Source organism: Phoca vitulina, unplaced genomic scaffold (assembly GCF_004348235.1).
Source record: "Phoca vitulina isolate PV1807 unplaced genomic scaffold, GSC_HSeal_1.0 scaffold7, whole genome shotgun sequence".
Taxonomy (NCBI): Eukaryota; Metazoa; Chordata; class Mammalia; order Carnivora; family Phocidae; genus Phoca; species Phoca vitulina.
In genome coordinates, this window is record NW_022589710.1 from 37467942 (window position 1) to 37489483 (window position 21542).

General features: G+C 37.8%; 1 protein-coding gene across 9 annotated transcripts in view; it reads left to right on the forward strand.

The window, feature by feature from the left end:
• FUT8 (fucosyltransferase 8) overlaps positions 1–18145 on the forward strand; it is a 316924-nt gene extending 298779 nt beyond the window's left edge. For 5 of the 9 annotated variants that reach the window (XM_032405322.1, XM_032405321.1, XM_032405327.1 and 2 more), the window contains 3 exons: positions 1548–1724; positions 6857–7007; positions 16072–17073. In XM_032405322.1, coding sequence (XP_032261213.1) covers positions 1548–1724; positions 6857–7007; positions 16072–16389 — 646 coding nt within the window. In that variant the 3' untranslated portion in view covers positions 16390–17073. Of the gene's footprint in view, positions 1–1547; positions 1725–6856; positions 7008–16071 lie in introns of all 9 variants that reach the window. The other 4 variants (XM_032405330.1, XM_032405324.1, XM_032405323.1 and 1 more) reach the window with 1 other exon arrangement.
• The last annotated feature ends 3397 nt before the right edge of the window (positions 18146–21542 follow it).

Below are 21542 nucleotides of genomic sequence, written 5' to 3' on the forward strand. Positions count from 1 at the left end.
TTGTGCAAGACTGTTGAATCGCAGATCTGTACCTCTGAAACAAATAATGCAATATATGTTAAGAAAAAAAAAAGAAGATAGCAGGAGGGGAAGAATGAAGGGGGGAAATCGGAGGGGGAGACGAACTATGAGAGACGATGGACTCTGAAAAACAAACTGAGGGTTCTAGAGGGGAGGGGGGTGGGAGGATGGATTAGCCTGGTGATAGGTATTAAAGAGGGCATGTTCTGCATGGAGCACTGGGTATTATGCACAAACAATGAATCATGGAACACTACATCAAAAACTAATGATGTAATATATGGTGATTAACATAACAATAAAAAATTTAAAAAAAAAACATCAGAAAATAATGAATAGGAAAAACAGCTCCCTATTTGGTCCTATAGCATTCAAATAAAACATGCATATTGAAAAAAAAAAAAGGATGTGGGAAGAAAAAGATGATAGAATAGGTGTTCATACGATGGTATTCACATCTGTAACTATAGTCTGGAATGCAAAGGAAAGAATACCTGCAGAGATACCAGATTAACTACAGTGAAAATAGACCCTCTCTCCAGATTCATAATGAAAAGCTGGCCTTCGGCTTGACCTAAGGCCTGCCCATATACTGTGACCTAAGGGGAAACAAATCTACCTTTTTCTTTTTCCCATACATGAATAGTGTTTTAGTAATTTGGTAGGGGGGATGCAGGAAGGGCAAATTTAAGGAGAGTTTTAATTTATGAAAATAAACTCTGACCATTATTATTTTCACTACAGTTACTTTGAAAGCACTAAGATGGGAGGAGAGTACTGTGGAAGTCAGCACATATTCAGTGCAGGACAATGTAAATCTTTGTCCCCAATTTTACAGTTTTAGAGCTTTTTTTAAAATAGGACAGATGAGATCAATATCTGCTTGTGTTTGACAGAGTGAAAAACAGCAAAAGGAAATTCATTATGCATACAACAAAGGGCTGGAACGTCTCCATGAACTTAAAATAGTAAGAATTCTTAAAAGGTTTGCCTGCCTTGATTGTGCTATAGGAAGAATCCGTGCAGGTCTGTGTTTTCCTCAGACAACTTTCAATTCTACAAGCTGGCAGTTACAGTAGCTATACAGGGTATCATGAAGAAAAAGAAAAGTTGGCATCAAAATGTTGCAAAAAATATATTCAATATTCTGTAATAACAACTGTGAATCTTGGTATCATTTGTTGTCAAAAATCTTAAAAAGTTATATCCAGTTTTTATGGAAGGCTGGTTGGTATTTTGCTCCCTATATGGAGTATAACTCTGGAATCTTCCATTTATTTTACCGTTATTCTTGGATATGCCAATTACCTTACAAGAAAGCATTCTTCAAAAGCTTATTTTTTAATTCTCCTTGTATTGTGTTAACATACAAATATATTTAGAATATATTTGTTTGAACTTTTTAATATTTTTTTCTAACGGCAAAATGAAAGAAAAATTCGTTTAAAATGTCTATGATGCCACCATGAATAACGGTATAAAGTTGAATACCCTATCAGCAGAATCTTTCTCCTTCTGCCCCCCAGAGTCCATGTCAGACGCACAGACAAAGTGGGAACAGAAGCAGCCTTCCATCCCATTGAGGAATACATGGTACATGTTGAAGAACATTTTCAGCTTCTTGCTCGAAGAATGCAAGTGGATAAAAGAAGAGTATATTTGGCCACGGACGACCCTTCTTTATTAAAGGAGGCAAAAACAAAGTGAGTTAAATGAGACTGGGATTCTTTTCAATTGAAAGGAATCCTTAATTCCCATGACTTGTGATTCTTGTTATAATATTACTACTGATTATTGGCAGTTTTTTAATTCAAACAACTGTGTACTTGTGTGACTGTTAATATAATCAAAGCATATTTGAGGTGCCAGCAAGGTGTATGTTTCATTCTGAAGTCTCCTCTCTTGGTGTGTAGGCCACTGCCATCCTGCTGTGTACTCACATGACCTCTTTGTGTGTTTGGAAGAGAGAGAGCAAACTTTCTGGTGTCTCTTCCTGTAAAGGCATTAATTCCGTCAGGAGCACCCCATTCTCATACCCTTATTTAATCCTCATCATCTCCCAAAGGCCCCATCTCCAAATACCATCACATTGGGGGTCACAGCTCAAACATAGGAATTCTAGGGGGACACACACATTCAGTCCACAACACTAACCAACTGCTAGAAATAAAACACACCAGGGGCTTACCTTTTTGCATTCACTATCTTCACTAGCAATTGTGGGCAACTGAAACATATGTAAAATATAAGTTTTCATCTCATAAGAAATTTCTGGAACTTGGAAATTATATTAAAGAAAAGTAAAGAATCAGAAGACAAGTTTTATAAGTGGAACAATAAGAGCTTCTAGTATGTATTGAACAGTAATCATCATTTATGGAACATGCCTGTATTTCAGGCACCGTGGTAGGTGCTGGGGATTCCATGATATGCAAGATACTCTGCTTTCAAGGAATTCCTAATCTAGTAGGAGGACAATATGAGTAGTGCTGCTGTAGAGTTAATGTAGGGTGTTTGGAAAATACATAAAGCACACTGATCCTAATTGGGAATTTATCACAGGATCTAGGTTAACCTAGAATTGGCCTTTATTTACAATTAACAAATAAAGGATGTATTAAATGTGTGAAAGTAGGAAATGAAGGAGAAGAATCTGTAGTCTCAGTTCTGCTCAGACACCATTTACTCCAGAAATCATCCCTGAATCCCTAAGTGTCCCTCCTCTGTGCACTCCCCTGACTTAGTGTTTAGCACTTGCTTACCTCTGTCTTCCTCACTGGATTATAAGCACGTTAGACCCAGTACCTAGCTCTAGTAAGTGCCCAGTAGTTATTGAATTATGTTTATTTCAATCCCATCGGTTTGGAAACATTTCATTAGCTGTTAATCATTTAAGCTATTTGACTATTTATTTATTTCTTGGTCCATTTTTTATGTCACAAATAGGAGTTGGGAAGAAAAACATATTTAAAGTGAAGACTGTAATGTGGGTGTTTATCCAAATCATTGGATAATAATTTAAATCCTATTTCTCCCTCCTAAGAATCCAAATTAACCTGATATAAATTGCGTGTTTTTTTTAAGTCTCCCTCTATCAAATACTCTCTCTCTCACACTGTCACACTCTCACACACACATACACACAAAGGACCATGAAATTCATCAGCCAAGCATAAGCCAAGTTATATGCTTATAGTTAGGGATTAAATGAACATTTGGGCACAAAACACAATACAAAATCTTCACAGATACTTTTCCAGTTTGATATCCAGACCGATTAGAAACAAAGTAGAAATAGTTCACCATGCTCCTTCATTTTAAAATACCTGACTAAATTTGTAGCTTGGTTGAAAAAATAATAAAATTAATTTTATCTACTCTTTTACTTGTTCTTGAAGCATCACAAGCTTTTTCCTGTCTTTCTTATTTCCCTGATTAGCAAAATAATTCATGCTCATTAAAAGATATGGAAGTTGGTAAGTATACAGGCAAGGAAAAAATGTTACCCACAATCCTATTACTCAGTGGCAACAATTACTTAAATGTTGACTTATTCCCTTTAGTCATTTATATAGTTACCCATTTTAGTAGTTGATCATATTGTATATAATAATTTGAATTCTTTTTTACTTAATACAGCAATGGATCCATTTTCTCAGGTCCCTAAAAATTTAGTCATCATAAATGTCCCTTTTAATGACTATATATCTCCTATATCGATGTGCAGTTGCTTGCTTGCTCATTTGCCTAATATTGTACAGTTAGGTTATTTCCAGTTTTTTACTCTTATAAATAATGCTATGATGTATTCTTAAAATTGTCCACATTATTTCCTTAAGCTAGATTTTTGGACTTGGAAATATTAGATAAAAGGATATGAACATCTTACAACTTTGATCCATAGTGCAGCATGATATTTTTACAACAAGCAACCCTTATAGTACAGTTGGCAGCAGGGAATAGTACAGTTTGAATTTCCTTTTTGTGGTCAGCAGCTAGTAACTCCTCTCCCCATGGTAGTCCAGGAGGCAGGGTTTTTTTTCATATTCTGTTATAAACATAGCAGCAGCATTTTATGCACTTTTTTTCCCCCTCTGGAAAGCCTTTAATTTTAATTTTCTGAGTCATTTTTTTAAAGATTTATTTATTTATTTTAGAGAGAGAAAGCACGAGCAGGAGGGGCAGAGGGAGAGGAAGAGAGAATCTCAAGCAGGCTCTGCACTCACACACAGATTATGACCTGAGCCAAAATCAAGAGTCGGATGCTTAACCGACTGCACATCCAGGCACCCCAATTTTATGAGTCATTTTGAAAATTTTCTCAGGAACTTAAATGCTGTTTCTCTCCTTCATTATTTTACTTAGATGTTTTTCTACTCTGAATCAACTCTGGTTTAGACCTGTCAGGATTAGTTTTGATACCTAAGCAAACCATAAAACCTCTGCCATTTAAGTTTTAGGAGACCAAAAACATGAATTAATCTCTCATCAAGGTGTATAGTGTCCAGGGTGATTATGAGACTTCTGTGCTTCAAGAGGGTGAAGAGCTGAAGAATTAAATGATGCATAGAATTCACACAGTCAGGGAAGAATCCATTTTCTGGGTAGCTTATCTTTTGTAAAAAGCAGTCAAGATTAACTTTATATATGTGATTTCTGTGTGAAAATGAGCAGTTAATGCTTTGCTGCTTGGTATTACACCTCAGGTTTCTCTCGGTTAAGACTGAGTTTGTCCCTGAGATTTTGGCACCTGCACTGACTGTGGCAGCCCATTGCTAATGTGGAGATACCTCTCTTAGGTAATTCACTGTTAGAGTGCTTAAATCACAGAATCATTGGCAAAGAAATAAAAACTGTTAAAGCTGTCAATCCAATATTGTAGTCTGAGACGTGGAGATTGAGAACAGGGGTGAAACAGGAGAAGAAACAAGTCTTTAAAAATCTCCCAGAATAAATATTTACATATTTAGTGTGCTCTTTATCAAAAATGCTGGATGAGCCCTCCTAAAATTAGTTCCGTTTAAATGAATAGAGGCAAGAAAAATGTATTTAAAAGTTTTTGTAAAGGGTTTGGTTGCCTTGTGAAATGAAGACTCAGCAATAAAGGGTGGTGATTTTTTTCACTATTTTATTGAAATGTAATATGCTAGACACAGTTACAGGACACTAGAAATACAAAGAGAAATAGAATATAATATGTGGCTCCTTATTTCAAGGAGTATCCAGCTGGTAGGCATATACATGTAACAAGTTATTGAAGTATAGTTAGATGAATGTACTGTAGGAGTTGTATACCAGGACCAGTAAAAGTAATGCCTCTGCTGATGTACTTGTGGTCAGAAGACAAGAAAGAAGCATGTTTGTGTAGAAATTTCCATACTTTTTATTGGAGATGCAAAATCTCCCTTTTCCATTATTTACTTTGTTTCTGTTTGTTTTTTCCAAACTCCGTATCCTTCATCAAGCAGTCTCAGATAAGGCCTGAGGAACTTAGGTGTTCTTTGGTTTGATTCCAGGGAGGGGTCTTTAAGTTAGGAAGGGCATTAATGTTAGTGTCACATCTCAGCAAAAGGATCACTCTTTTCTTTTCACTGGGCACCCAAACCATGCTGACAGAGTTAGTCTATTCGAGGATAAAACCTGTACTGGTGTGTTTTAATGATTCCCTCGGTCCTCTATCCTCCAGCCTTTTCATATTTATTTGTTGCGGTTTCTGCCCCATGCCTGGGTATGCAGCTTCACAAGAATCACATTAAAAGTCTTTTTGGTTGTTTTCTTTTTAAAACAAATGTGACATTTCCTTTGTCTCCCTGATTTGGGGCTGAAGAGGGCAAAATGTCAAAAATAATGAGGCCAAATGGATCGGAACACTGAATACCAGTCTGAAACAGTGCTCAGAGACTTGGCTGTCACAGTCATTATTAGAGGCAATGAGAAAAAGCTCCTTGGTGGCTGTGAAATGAAGAGAATCTGAAGCAGCTTTTAGGGGATTAGGAAAAAGTCCCAGACGTAGGTAGCACTCACTTACTCATGTATTTACTCACACAGCATTGTGTGGGGTACTAGGTGCTGTGAAGCAAAGAAAAATAAAGTCTAGTCCCAACCTTTGGGGAATACTGTGTGGGAGACAGACATGTAAACGGACTTCTGATGGTTCAGGGTTTACAAATAGGAACTATTGCCCTCTCAACAAATATTTATCAATCCTTTATTCCAGATTCTCTTCTAAGTACTAAGAATAATACAGTGAACAAAGCAGATGAAATGCCTCTTTATAAAGAGCTTACATTCCACTTAGGGATGATGAAGGTGGGGAATGGATACAGGCAGTAAATAACAGTCAATATATATTATATGTCCAATGATAATAAAAGTCATGAAGTTAATCAGGTAAAAAAAGATAGAAATTGCTGAAGTCCTCATTAATAAGGCTATATTTGAGCGAAGATCTAAAGGAAGTAAGGAATAAAACCAAGTGGATATCTGCAAAAGAATGTTTAACAATCACGGCTAATATTTATTGAGCATTTAGTACATGTCAGGTGCTCTTCTAAGCACATTACATTGCTTAATGTATTTAATTCCCACAGAATTATATAAAGCAGGTACAATTATTATCCCATTTTGATTTAACTCCCTAAGTTTGCAACTTAACTCTGAAGATCTACCTCATGCCTAAGAAAATTTATTCACTCTGTACTAGAGTATAATTAAAACCTCTTAATTCACAGTAGAATCATTTGAGCATATGGTAGACTTTCTGGTAAGATACTACCTCCCGATAGAGTACTGTGATTTCAGTGACTATGTACAAATTTATTTCTTTTTTTTACAGGTACCCCACTTACGAATTTATTAGTGATAACTCTATCTCTTGGTCTGCTGGGCTACACAATCGATACACAGAAAATTCACTTCGGGGTGTGATCCTGGATATACACTTTCTCTCCCAGGCAGACTTCCTAGTGTGTACTTTTTCATCCCAGGTAAGTGATAGTAGGTAGGGCATGTTTAAATGGCCAATATTTTTTTGGTCATACTGAGTTCAGGAAGTTCTTGGTTGTTTTGTTTTGTGTATGTATGTATGTGTGTTTAATGTTATCATGACTCAGGTGCAATTTTCCTAATATTTGGGAATGATCTCTTTTATGAAAGAATGGGAAGATTCCATACCCTCCCCTCCAAAAAAAACAGGTATTCAAGTATTTAGTTGCTTACAAGCAATTGTTGACTACATCTCCACTGAAGCCAGCTATTGGAGTTGTTTAAAGTACTGGCATGTTCACAGCATTTAACCAAAATAGCAAGTAAGTAAGCTTACTTAATACTTTCTGATTTTGCAGGGGTGCCTGGGTGGGTCAGTCAGTTAAGCTTCCAACTCTTGGTTTCGACTCAGGTCATGATCTCAGGGTCATGAGATCAAGCCCCATGTAGGGTTCCGTGTTCAGTGCATGATCTACTCAGGATTCTCTCTCCCTCCCTCTCTGCCCCTCCTCCTGCTGGTGCGCACTCGCTCGCTCTCTCTCAAATAAATAAATAAAATCTTTTTCCAAAAAATACTTTGATTTTGTATAGTCAGTATGCAACCAGAATCCATCCACTTCTACACATTGATGCACTGATACTGAGAGGCTTAAACACCAAGCATTGTGTCTCACTCAATTACTTTATAGGAAATAAAGTGTAAATGTAATTCTTTTTCAAGTCCTGTTACATTTCTACCAAGCAAGAGACTGTATATTAAGTTTAGGCAATACCATATTACAATCGTTCTTTGAGTTTAATTGTTGCAGATAATTATATGTTATGGGCTTGGTGTTTTTGTTTTTATGAGTGGTCCAATCAGCCTTGTATACACAGTGGAATACCAGCATAGAAATATTTATTGTTGGTTTTATCCTGCTCTCATTTATGTGCATATTATGGGTTAGTTCATTCAACAAGCTGTTAAATGACTTATTTGTGCTCAGAATTATATTAGGTGTGGAGAGGATTTCTAGGGTGATTGAAGCTACAACAGATCTTACCCTGGTCCAGAATCTAGTGAGCGAAATACTCACACGAAGTAACTGGAGAGTAATTACCAAGAAATATAGATCATGTAAGATAAATCTTTACCTAAAAGCTTAGAAGAAGCAGAGAAAAGAAAATGTGAGAAGGAAGGCCACACCATTTTCATGGGAATATACTTCAGAGAGTATAAAGAAATGGACAGTTTTTTTATTTTGTGACAATGCACATTGTCACAATGGGGTGGTGATATGATTATTGGAAAGATACCTACCCCAGCAAAGGCTATGAGTTTCTTCAATATGAAATAAGAATACAACTTTCCACCCAGAGCAGAAGTCACATAGCAATAGTCCTAGTCAGAAAACTTCCTTGGCCTTCAAGTTCCCATGACGGCATCCACTGCTGACGTTTTTTTCCTGACGGGGATAAGGATCCTCTCATTGAGAAGCTCCCTTTTCTAGTCTCTTGGTGGGTAGATGGGAGGAGTTATAACTACTTGGTCTCTCTCAAATGTTATTGAGAATCTGGCTATAGGCCCACCTGATCAACAGGTACAAATGATTAGTAACAACCTCTACACATTTTTGAATGCTTATTGTTTGAATGATGAAGCAAGAGTCATTTTCCCAGATATACCACCACCTCTGTAGGCCTAGATTTTAGGCCTGTCTAAAGTCTATTCCTGTAGTCCAGGGTTGCTCAGCCTAGGCACTTTTAGCATTATAGGCAGGTACTTTGTTGTGAGGTACTGTTCTGTGCCTTGTAGGATACTCAGCAGCATCCCTGGCCAGTAGCATACTACCTCAAGTTGGGACAACTGAAAATGTCTTCAGATATTGCCAAATACCCCACAGCAGTGGGGAGGACAAAGTCACCTTTGTTTAGAATCACTGCTGTAGTCATAAAGCTTGAAAATTAAATAAATATATACATGTCTGAACACTTAGCAGCCTTACATGTGGGCAGACACTGAGACAGGCATGTGCTCTATTTTGCTTTCCTTCTTCCAGCCCTCCTTAATAATACCATTAGGCTAGGGCGCCTGGGTGGCTCAGTTGGTTAAGCGACTGCCTTCGGCTCAGGTCATGATCCTGGAGTCCCTGGATCGAGTCCCGCATCGGGCTCCCTGCTCGGCAGGGAGTCTGCTTCTCCCTCTGACCCTCCCCCCTCTCATGTGCTTGCTCTCTCTCATTCTCTCTCTCTCAAATAAATAAATAAAAAATCTTAAAAAAAAAAAAAAATACCATTAGGCTCATTCCAGAAAGAAAATCCTTTTATTTTTTTCTTTTCAAGGATGTACTATAGAATTTTTGATTCTTATAACCTCATGACTCTAATTTTGACCCAGAAATCGGGACCTCTATTACTTTATGATAGTAGAAATCTGTCCAAGCTTGAGGGGCATATTGTTCATACTACTTTGTTCTATTTTATGCATAATATCAACCTCAGGGTGTTCTCCAGACCTCAGGTTCAGAGAAGTCATTCACATGAAGAAAGAGTGGTGCTGAAAGAACTTCTTGTCTCCAAAGGAATGAAATTTGTGCTTATATATTATATTGTTCCTAAAAACTCTTGATAAGTTAGAAAAAGTTCATCCAAAATAACTTTTGTTCATTTGAACCAAAGCAAAACTCAAACCAATATCTTATATACCAAAATAGACTTGAATACCTCAAAAAATTTTATGTGAGGGTTCAGAATAAAAGTTTAACAGTAAAAATACCTTACATTTATATACTGAGTAGCAGTTTGCTAAATGTGATCACTGCCATTATCACAAACCTTTCTTGCTGACTATCAGCTGTAGCATTTGAAATTATGGAATAATTCCACATTCACTGATAAATCTTTGGGCTTACTTGTATTCCAGCATTTTTTGCAAATATTTTTAGGAAAAAAATGGGTTTAGTACAGTTCAATATTTTTGCACTGTGAATGAAATTGGTTGCTTGATTGTAGAGGTTCTCTTGCCATAAACCAAAATTGGAACTGTTTGAAATTTTCCCAGAAATGTCTCATCATCATCACCAGTGGAGTGTGAGAAAAAGTCACTGATAGCATCAGAATGCCAAGCCATTGACTCCCAGGCAGAGAACAAAAATGAGGCAACATGGACTTTGGAATCAGACTGGGTTTAAATCTAACTTTGATCACTTAGTATCTGGGTGGCATTTGAACAAATTACTTAGCCTATCACTGACCTTTTTTTCCCCAGCCTGTAAAATAGTAGTAGGACCTACTGCATAGAGTTTTTGTGATGATTAAAAGTTATATGTAGGGGCGCCTGGGTGGCTCAGTTGTTAAGTGTCTGCCTTCGGCTCAGATCATGATCCCAGGGTCCTGGGATCGAGCCCCACATCGGGCTCCCTGCTCGGCAGGAAGCCTGCTTCTCCCTCTCCCATTCCCCCTGCTTGTGTTTCCTCTCTCACTGTGTCTCTCTCTTTCAAATAAATAAAATCTTAAAAAAAAAAAAAAAAAGTTATATATAGGAGCGCCTGGGTGGCTCAGTCAGTTAAGCGTCTGCCTTCGGCTCAGGTCATGATCTCAGGGTCCTGGGGTCGAGTCCCGCATCGGGCTCCCTGCTCAGTGGGAGTCTGCTTCTTCCTCTGCCCCTCCCCACCGCTTGTGCTCTCTCTCTGTCAAATAAATTAAAAAAAAATATTTAAAAAAAAATAAAAGTTATATGTAAAGCACTGAGAATAGTACTTAGCAATATATTAAATACAATGTTAGCCGCTGTTGTTATTTATAAAGGGAAAAGTATAGGAGTACCTTTGTGTGTTAGACTCTACAGTATTTATTTGAGCAATCTTTTTTCACATGGCCCCATTTCAGACCACATACTCCCATGTTTTAGGAGGAGCATGAAACATGCTGTTCAAGGACTCTCTTACTCCTGCTTGTGGTCATGGGTAATGCTTCGGTTCCACTGAATAATCATGTACATTGTACGGGTATAACAATTCTTTGTAAAGAGGAGCAGCCCCAGAGAGCGCCTGGATGGCTCAGTCAGTTAAGCATCTGACTCTTGATTTCTGCTCAAGTCATGGTCTCAGGATCATGAGATCAAGCCCTATGTTGGGCTTGGAGCACAGCAGGAAGTCTGCTTGAGAGTCTTTCTCTCCCTCTCCCTCTGCCCCTTCCCCGGCTCACACTTTCTCATGCTCTCTCCCTCACTCTAAAATAAATAAATAAATCTTTAAAAAAAAAAGAAGAAGAAGAAGAGTAGCCAGTAAATTCAGCATTTCAATTTCTCTGTGCCAACGTACCTCAACTCTTTTATTTAGCTTATTGAAAGAGAACATCACCATATAATATAAATTTTCAGAAACAAAAGCTCTTCATTCCCAAAGGGTGAATGATAAGTAATAGTCTTTGCTTTAACAAATGCAAGTAAAATTGTGTATGTGTTGACTTTAGGGAAATTAATCTGCAGAACATTCTTACATATGCCATAGGCATGCTGGGAAATGGAAAAGGACTAAAGTGTTACATCCAGAAGGGTGACAAAAGAATAAAACATCGAGAACCAAATCTCAGCCCAGAATAAAACATGGACAACTAACTCTCAAACTTTCTTCAATGATAATATCATAGTCCAAGAGATTATTAGAAAGTGACAAAGAGGTTAATATCTTCTTCGTAATGCTTTAACAACTCTGCAGTTTTGTCTCCTATGTCCAATCCTTTGAGGACTATTACACTATAAGACAATAGTGAGAAAGAGTTTATCTGTTGACCATGAGCTGTTGTAGGCAATACTGGAAGAATGAAATGCCATGCAAGACTTGGTTAATGTTTGAGAAACCGCAGGCACCAATACCATGGCACCTTGATCGGGATTCCTCATCACATTTTGGACCCATCCCCCTCAGTCTCAGGATTTCTAATCTTTCTTGGTTTTATATCTATAAGTGAGATCTGGGAATTCTCTCTCCTTAAAGGAAAAGTTTTTTTAAGCCAATAATATGACTTTACTCTCTAATTTTGTTACTATTGTTGCTCTTAGTTTTCTGAATCCCTTCATCAGAGCTGTTTCTCAAAGCCAAGTTTGTCCTAAAAGCCTCATAAATTGAAGAGAACAATCCTCAGGATTTAATCTGAAAATTAGAGGCAATATTAACATTTTCAAAGAACATCATGTAAGTTTTGAAAGCTATGCAATCACATTCCAAACTATTCTTGCCTATACCCGAAGCGTCTGCTTTGTCACTTATTTTCCTATTTAATAAAACCATCTTAAATATGAAACACAGAAATTATAGTTGGTGAAATAGCAGTAGTTATTCAGTTGTACTTAGTTGTAAATAGGCAAAATATCAGAAAGGTTTTTTTAAAAAAAAAAATACTACTTACCCGGTTTTGGAATCAGTTTTTATTACTCTGGAATCTAATTTACAGAAATTGTTGTAGATGCTCACTTTAAAGGCTTTGGGTAATCAGCATTTTTAAAGGAGCAATCAACATTGTTCAGTAGTTTTAACCATTAAAATAACAATAGGACAAAATTACTTTTTTTTCCCTTGTGACACTTTCCTTTTTCACACTTAATACAACACTCTCATGGTACTCTTTGTTGTCTGGTTCCAAATCCACACACAATACACCTGGCCTCCTTACCTTCTGAATCAGATTTTGGAAAGCCCAAAGGGAAAAATCATATACTACATTCATTTTATTCTAGACAGATGACTCTGGATAGGAATTTCCAGTGAGGTAAGGCCCATGAAACAATAGTAGATACTGTTCTCTCGTTGAATAGCAGAACAAAGTAGTTTACAGGAAAAGTGCATACATCTCTCAGCATCACCCAGGGAGACAAGAACTTACTTCCAACTTCTCACACTAGGAGATCCTCCTGGCCCCATCTATTTTGACAGAAAAACAAGATCCCATCTGCTCTGAGAAGGCTTTGGAGGCTCATATAAACTCAGCTGGTTGTTTCTCAGGGATAAAATTCAGGTTAATGGAACTTCCTCTCCTTTTTAATTTTTTTTTATACAGTTGCATCTGTATTTTATCCTTTGGCAACATTTTTGCTCTTACTCATCACTGTGTGGTTAGTGGTGTTCTAAATGATACACTGACATGAAATAAATGAAATAAAGCTTACTACATATAGCCAGCCACTGCTTTCAAACCAAAAGGTTTGCCTCTCTCAGTCATGCTACCTGTCCAGTATCAAACTTAGTATTGATATCAGCTGAAAGCCTTCCTTTACCTGCCACACAGTTTGGATTGGTAAAGCCCAGAGAGGAAGCCTAAGGTAATTAAATGCAAACATTAACACTATAGTCATCTTTCTAGCCCTTTGCAGTAAGGTGCATGTACCATGTACCATGGTAAATATAGAGAAATCTTTTTAACTACTAAGAATGTTATATGTGGATCTTAGAGATTAAATATCACTCATGGACCTGCATTTCTACTGCTAGGCTAGTATTATGCATGAAGCAGTATTCATTCAACAGGTACTCCTGAGCACCTACTATGTGGGCACAGTACTCGGTACTTATTCTAAGACAGTTTAGTGTATAGTGGAGAGCCAGAAAGTATTCTCATTGTAGCTCTACCATTTACTAGCTCCTTCCCCTACCCCCACTTTTTTTTTTTTTTTTTTTTGGAAATTCACTTAATCTTTCTGGGGCTTATTTCTTCAGCTGTAAAATATGAATAATAACAGCACCCACCAGTATTATGAGAAAGATAAAGGGCCTTATATCAGCCCACCTCAGTGTCTGAAATTTCTACCATTCATTTTTCTTTGGCTTAAGAAAATACATATGTTATCCACAGGCTAACACTTTATGGATACCAAAATATAAACTGATTATTAGGATTATCCTCCAAAAGAAAGTAGATCCCTAAGGGTGTGGGACTGCAGGCAATGTTTTTATGAGGGTGAGACATTAATAGTGGAGAGGAGGAAATACATCAGAGCTCATTGCCACAGTGTGGTCATCCCAAGGGCAATGCAAGTTCCTGCATTCCTGGCTAGAGATAATTGAAGAGTGGGTGAAGGGGCACTGAAGAAAAAAAAAAAAAAAAAACCTGTCAAGTTTGCCCAAGGCTTGCCTTGGCCTTATGTTTGTTCTTTCTGATGTTACAATCCAAATATGGAGACCAGGATATACAAGAGAAAATATGCTTAGGAGTTAACAAGCATACACAAACTGCCTAGGTTCAAAACTGGAATCTACCACTTAATAATAGTGTAACCTTGGGCAAATTCCTTAACTGACCTTTGACATCTGTAAAATGAGCATGATAGAATTTTATGGGGCTACTTAGAGGATTAAATTCAGTAATACCTAAAAACAATGTCTGACAGCAAAAACTCCAAAAATACCAGCCTCTATCATTGTCACTATACTTTGCTATTATTGGAGCTGCTTTGTTTTAATTGTTTAGTTTCTTCCTCTCCAGAGTCTCCACTTGATTTTGCTTGTCCCCTATGGGCCTTCGGCTGACTTTGGAGTTCCCGTTCCAAAACTTTTTGACCCTTATTTTGTTACAATCTCAGTATTCTACCAGTGATCTCAATCGTACCATGACATCCCCACATCCCCAATGTAAAATTAGTTTGTTGATGGAGTAGCAAACTTGCAAGCAAAGTCATTGTCTTGGTTCTATGACTAGTTGAAATTCTAGCACTAGAATTTGGGCCGATCACTTACTCTCCTCATATTTTAGTCCATATTTGCAAAATTTAAAATATTTTCTAAACTTAGTTTCATTTGCAGATTACATATAGCATTTGAAAAGCACCCCTGCAGTTCCTGAAATTCAGATTCTTTAAGAAGTTAAGGTGATGCTTAACCTAATCAGATTTCATTTGCTCATAATAGTTAAGGATGAGCGGCTCCATTTAGTTTTTGATCTCATAAATACCAGAGTTTTAAAGGACTAGTGGGTAATCCTGATTTTGCTCCACTGAGCGGGTTAACAATTACTGTTAGTATTATCATTTTAAATAAATGCAAAAGTATTGGCATAGTGACAATAAAGCTTCATTAACTAAGACAACTACAACTGAGATTTGGGAAAATTTGACTTGAGTTCTCTGTTCACAATGATTTATAATGGAAGAATTTTCTAAGTAAAATGGTAGTGTTCTCTCTTCTGTCTTCACCTATTCTTAGAAAAGTTCCTGAAACCCATTTACTCTATAAAGAATGTATTTATTAATTGCTTAAAATGTTATACCCCCATGAAAGTAGTTATTGTTTAACTTTATCACCAAGCTGCAGGCTCAGTGTACAAAGTTAATATTGTGGAATTTCAGCGGCCATCCAGTGGGCATAGTAGGTATTCTTTGGACAGAGGAATCTTTTAAGTAGCCTTAAATGCATCAGGTAGATGCATCTTCACCAAAGGCTAGGCCATCTTATTTTAGTTCTAGAATGCTAATATCTACTCAGGGCTCTTAAAACTCTTTAGAACAGAAATGACAGATATGTTTTAGCTCACCTGCCAATGCTAGTTGTCAATAATTACATGAATTTCTATTGAGAAGAGTTCTGAGATCAAGTCCAACCTAGCAGAAAAGAGTATGTGATTGACTGAAACTGAATGGAGGGGAAGGGAGTAGCAGCATATGTGTTAAGTATTTATAATCCTAATGCTCAACCTTAAATTCTTCAAGGGCACAAACGATGTCTTACTCATTTTTCTGTCATCAGTGCCCAACACAAGGTATACTGTGTGACTCTTAATAAATGTTCATTAAAATTAACTGATTCATATTCTTAAAGTACTTTGCATTGTATATATATATATTTTTTCTCCCAGAGACTTTAGTTGTAGTAATCTTTTATGTTTAAAAAAAAAAAGAAACAATTGTGCACAAAGATGAAGAATGACTTGTGCCATATCTGAGAGCAAATGGACTGAAAACCTGTGACTAGAATCTACTACTTCTCATCTTCTCAGTCCTAGTCCTGGTCTAGTCCTAGTCTGTTTGTCCAAGGGCCTTCAGATTGCGATGAAGGAGATTTTATGTATACTAACATTTTTTTTTCATTCTTTCCCAAGGTCTGTCGAGTTGCTTACGAAATCATGCAAACACTTCATCCTGATGCTTCTGCAAACTTCCATTCTTTGGATGACATCTACTATTTTGGGGGCCAAAATGCCCACAACCAGATTGCCATTTACCCTCACCAACCTCGAACTGCAGATGAAATCCCCATGGAACCTGGAGATATCATTGGTGTGGCTGGAAATCATTGGGATGGCTATTCTAAAGGTGTCAACAGGAAACTGGGAAGGACGGGCCTATATCCCTCCTACAAAGTCCGAGAGAAGATAGAAACGGTCAAGTACCCCACATATCCTGAGGCTGAGAAATAAAACTTCGATGGAAGAGAAGGACAACTAAACTCAGTTCAAATCATTTGAGCCAAACAGTAGATGAAGAAGGCCCTGACCTTACAACACATGGTGAAATGAGTAGACAACTTTAAGCACCAGGAGCAACTGGAAATGACAGATGCTTCACTGGTGGAATTACTCTTTAACGAGGGCTACAACGCCCTTAAACTCATGCACAGTCCAGTAATGTACTCACATATAACATACAAACAGGTTGTTTTCTACTGTGCCCCTTCTTTCAAGATTATGTCCCCATGAACAAACACTGCCACATTGTGTAATTTAAGTGACACGGACATTTTGTGTGAGACTTCAAACATGGTGCCTATATCTGAGAGACCTTCGTGACCTAATGAGAAGACCCGAAAAGCTCCCTACTATGGGGAGGTTGATTCTTAGCCAGTGGTGCTATTGTAACCACTGAATTCACTCCAATCAGCAGATTCAGAATGAGAATGGATGTTTTTGTCTGGATTTTTTTTTTTTTTAAGTAATTGCATCAGTTCCTCCACTTCATCATTAATAAGTGAAGGATACGTCAGAAAATAAAATATTCACACTCCATTAGGAACTTTTGTAAAACAATGCCATGAACGGATCTTTAGTACTCAGTGTTTCTGGACATTCTCTTTGATAACAAAAAATAAATTTTAAAAGGAGGAATTTTGTAAAGTTTCTAGAATTTTCCATCATTGGATGATGTGGTGGTCAGCTTTATAGTAGAAAATCTATGATAAAAAGAGGAGTTTTCTAGTTTTTCTGCTTAATTTTTTTTGTTTGTTTCTGATTGAGTGACTACTCAGTTCTTAGGTCAAAGAGTCATTAGTCCATTTTAACAGAGTCATTAGTCCATTTTAACACTGAAAACTGAATTTAGTTGATACACATTACAGAGTTGCGAAGATATTCTCTGAGCGCTTTTATTTTCTTATTTTGGGCATTGTATTTTTTTAATTGAATTAATCATACTTCTTGTCCCAGAGGAACTGTCACCTCCATTTCCAAAACGAACAATTTCAGGCTTGTTGGTAACCTTTCTTATTGCGGCCATTGTCATTTTTTTGTGAGTTGAGTCCTATTGTTTTACCCAGGAACCAATATGTGTCTTTTCTTATGTCCTGCTTTTGAGAGCACCAGGAACCTTTGGGGTTGAGAAGCTGGCTCTGTTTCTCAAGTACATATCTCACAGTATGTAGAATTTGCTGAATAAAGGAGAGTGGAACCAGTGTGAGACCCAAGATGGGCTTGGGATTATCTCTTCCAAATACTTCTTTTAGTAATTCCATGAGAGAATCACTTCAGAAGATAAGACTTTGATGCCCTCTATGCTCTCTCTGAGCATCACTTTTCTCCTTGTAGAAACATTTCCTACTTTCAGTAGCCTGCCTCCTTCAGATGCATGGCAAGCATATTTCATAGCATGTGTTCTACATTCTAAAGGAAGAATTTGATCCATTAAGAACCAGTAGCAGGCCTGGTGTTGAATACCAGGAATGCCAAACAGAAAAGCTGTCTTTGACATCCTCACTAAATGAAAATACCTATATGTAAAATCTCCCCACCAAACTTCCCTAAATTCTTTCTACCTGTCATGTCAAGTCTCCCAAAGAGCAAAAACTAATTACCTATAGTGTCAGCAAGCAACTTTCAGTTTAGTTTTAGTACAAATAAAAGTCATTTGAAATAAAAATCTCCCACTGAGCAGAGGTACTTTTGAATGAGTTATTTTCTTTTTTTCCTTTTTTTTTTTTTTTTTTTAAGTAGGCCCCATGCCCAATGTGGAGCTTAAACTCACAACCCTGAGATTAAGGGTCACAGGCTCTACTGACTGAGCCAGCCAGGTGCCCCTGAATATGAGTTATTTCCTAATTCCCATCTCACTTGTCATCAGAACATCAGTAACCATGGGTTACTAATGATAGTATATCTTCCTCTGCTGTTAATTTCTCTGCTGAGATTTCCTGTTTTTATTCATTATAAGCATTTTACTTTCTCTATAGAACATAGCTATAACTACTTTAAAATTCTTTTCTAGTAAATCCAATATCTGAATCATCTCAGAGTTGGTCTCCGCTGTTGGTCTTTTCTCCAGAGAAGGAGGCATATTTTTCAGGTTCTTCAAATGCTGAGTAATTTTAGATTGTTTTGCAACTGAATGTTGTAAATGTTTGTGTTGTGGATTCTGTTATATTCCTCTGAACAGAGTACTGATTTTTTTGTTTGTTTGTTTGTGTTAGCAGGCATTTTAGCTTCATTGGACTCAAGCTATCAATTGTGTTTTGGGCCACAGCTCAAATCTCAGTTCAGTTCTTTTATCTTTAGATGGAGTTTACCCTGCACTTGTGTGGTTCAGGGGCCCGCCAGAGATCTGCATAGAGTTCATACATAGAATTTGAGTTTCTCTTTTCTTTGGTTCTTTTCTTCTGAGATTTTCCCCCTCACTTTCTAGCAGCTGTGGTTGCCCTGATTCTGTGGTTTCCTCTTGATTCTTCAACTGTAGTTTTCAGTCAGCTAAAAGCCATAAAAATGGGAACTCACCTTGTGCCATTTCCTTCTTCTAAGTTTCAACCTGTCTCCAGAGTTTGCCTGCTTTTTTTGTTCATTCTCTAATGCCTTTGGGTGGTTTTTTTGTATTTTGTCAGGTTTACAGTTGTTCTCCATTGGAAGATCTGTTCAGTAGGTGCTTAAACTCCACCATACCAGAAGTGAAACTCTGAGGCAGAGACTTAAAATGAAAAAGCAAGGTGTGGGAGGAAGGAACAGAGTCTTACGACAGCCTGTTTAGACTCTAACCTTAATAGCTAAGCAGCCAGTAGCTTCAGGCAGTAAGGAAGATGAAGAACTAACCTAATTATTAAACCTGCAGGTGTGAAGGGCTAATGAATACTGCTTACCACATCTTCCTGAAAAGTTTTTCTGAGCCACTTTTTTGCAAATCATGTAAATGATGTTGATTCCTCTTTTACTCACTGTCTTGTGGGGAGGGCTGGCATTTCCTCCCCACTGGTGTACTTTCTCCATGAGGACATGGTACTTAAAAACTGCATGATTTTGAATTGAGTGACCAGTGCTAGATTAGGAAGGTTTGGGTCTTTTCCTTTTATAAGACCCATTTCTGAAGGAGCCTTACTTAGAACCAAATTACTAGCCTGGGCTGATTGAATGCAGGCACCAAAATCCTGCATATTAATGACTAAGGGGTTATAAAAGGTCTAACCAAGGTTCTCCTGGTCTTACCACTGAAGTCTGAGTGAGTTGGTACTGAGCTGGCATTTTGTGCCTGCTGTGAAAGGGCTCCCAGCCCTAATCCAGGGTTTCTTGGTGTCCCAGGTGAGGGACAGACCAGTTGTTTCCCTCTCTCGAGCTTTAGTTTTTCCTATTATATAGAGCCCAGCCTATCTCCTGGGTTCCCTCTTAAATCAAGAACATGAACTGAGCTTCTGAGAGGGTTGAGTGTTAAAAGAGAAAAAGCACACTTAAAAACAATCTCATGAAATATTGGTGTATTTAGTTCTGAGGGATTACAATTACCGAATATTCAAAAAGCAGGAAAGGTATTAGTCTAAATGGTGCACTAGAAAAATCTCTGCCTCAGTAAGAAATCTCTCTTAGTTGAGGAGCAATAGACAAGTCCTCTTTGATCATAGCCAACTGCCTGATACTTCATTTGTGCTCCCAGGAAGGCTGTGCAATAGCCAGGATCAATAGACCTATATAGAACAGATGTGTGGCTTGGGAATTGATGAATTTGGGGACTTGGTTATGACACCCAAATATATGCCAGATATAGACCCTAGGGAATTTTTAAATGCGGTGTCCCCTGGGAAGCACAAAGGAGAGTTTGCCTCTGTTCTTACTGGTTCCTGGCAGCATTCTCCCTTATGGAAATATGGAGGAGCTAGTCCAGGATCCTTGGCAGGGCAGAGGGAAGCCTTGGTAAGTTCTTGGCTTCAGCTGTCCTTGATATTATACGTGTTTGATCTTTGCCTTTGACAGTGGATTCATTTTTGGTTCTTTATGCAAGTCAGAATTTCTGACTCTGGGTACCTGCTCAGCTATTCAGCCTTGACATCACCAGTCCAGTTCAGTTGCCACCTGCTTTCTCCTTATCCTTAAATTAGACAATCTTGATTTTGTTTCCTACTACCTTTACAGAGAATGATCTCATGTGTTGCTCTTGTTACTGTTCCATTCCCTATGCAGTTCCTATCCTAATTACTAACGCTATAGTTTTGTCATTGACATCTCCAAGATATGGAGGGAATATAAAGGAAACCAAATATTCCCCTGGACAGTTTTAGGTAAGATATTCCTGGATCTGAGGTATAATGAAGCTATGATACTCTGTATTTGTGTCTATTTAAGCTAAAGATTTCAAATATTTTCATAAATCAGTGTTACTACACTGAAGCAGAGCATGGCCAGGACGTCCTTTGTGTAACACTATGTCCATCTGGACAGAGCCTGCACTTTTTTAAAAGCAATGTATCAAAGACCATGGCCATAATCATTTGGTGCTTGGGAAGAGAGCCAGGAGGAGAGTTCCAAGCTTCTGCTGACCTCCTGTCATCTGTAAGTGTTCTCTGTGACCTCTCCTCCAACATCAGTGTCCCACAGAGGCTCTTGTTCCCTAACTGCCTGTGTGGGTAGAGAAAAGGCCATTAACAAAGGAAAAAGCAGTATGTTTGTTCATAACCCAGCTGCATATGGGAGCATCTGTGGAGGCTGGGAATGTGCAGTGCTTTGTATAGAAAGCACAGATAGTTTAGACTGTGGGTGTGGTCAGCAGTCTGAGGAATGCTGGGACTTTGAGTTTCTGACTTGTCTTAACTTCCCTACTGGATTGCAGCCCCTAAGAATTTCTGACCCAACAAAAGAAATGGAACAAAGGCAAAAGTTCTCAGTTTTATTTCTTTATCATAGTGCCTACAAACAGGTAATGTACATGTATCTCAGATCCTCCAGGGGAAAGAGCAACAGTACTGTTGGCCCTTGAACGGTGTAGGTCCACTTATACGTGGGCTTTTTTTTTTTTTTTTGGATAAATACAGTATGGTACTGTAAATGTATTTTCTCTTCATTATGATTTTCTTAATAGCATCTTTTCTCCAGCTTACTTTACTGTAAGAATA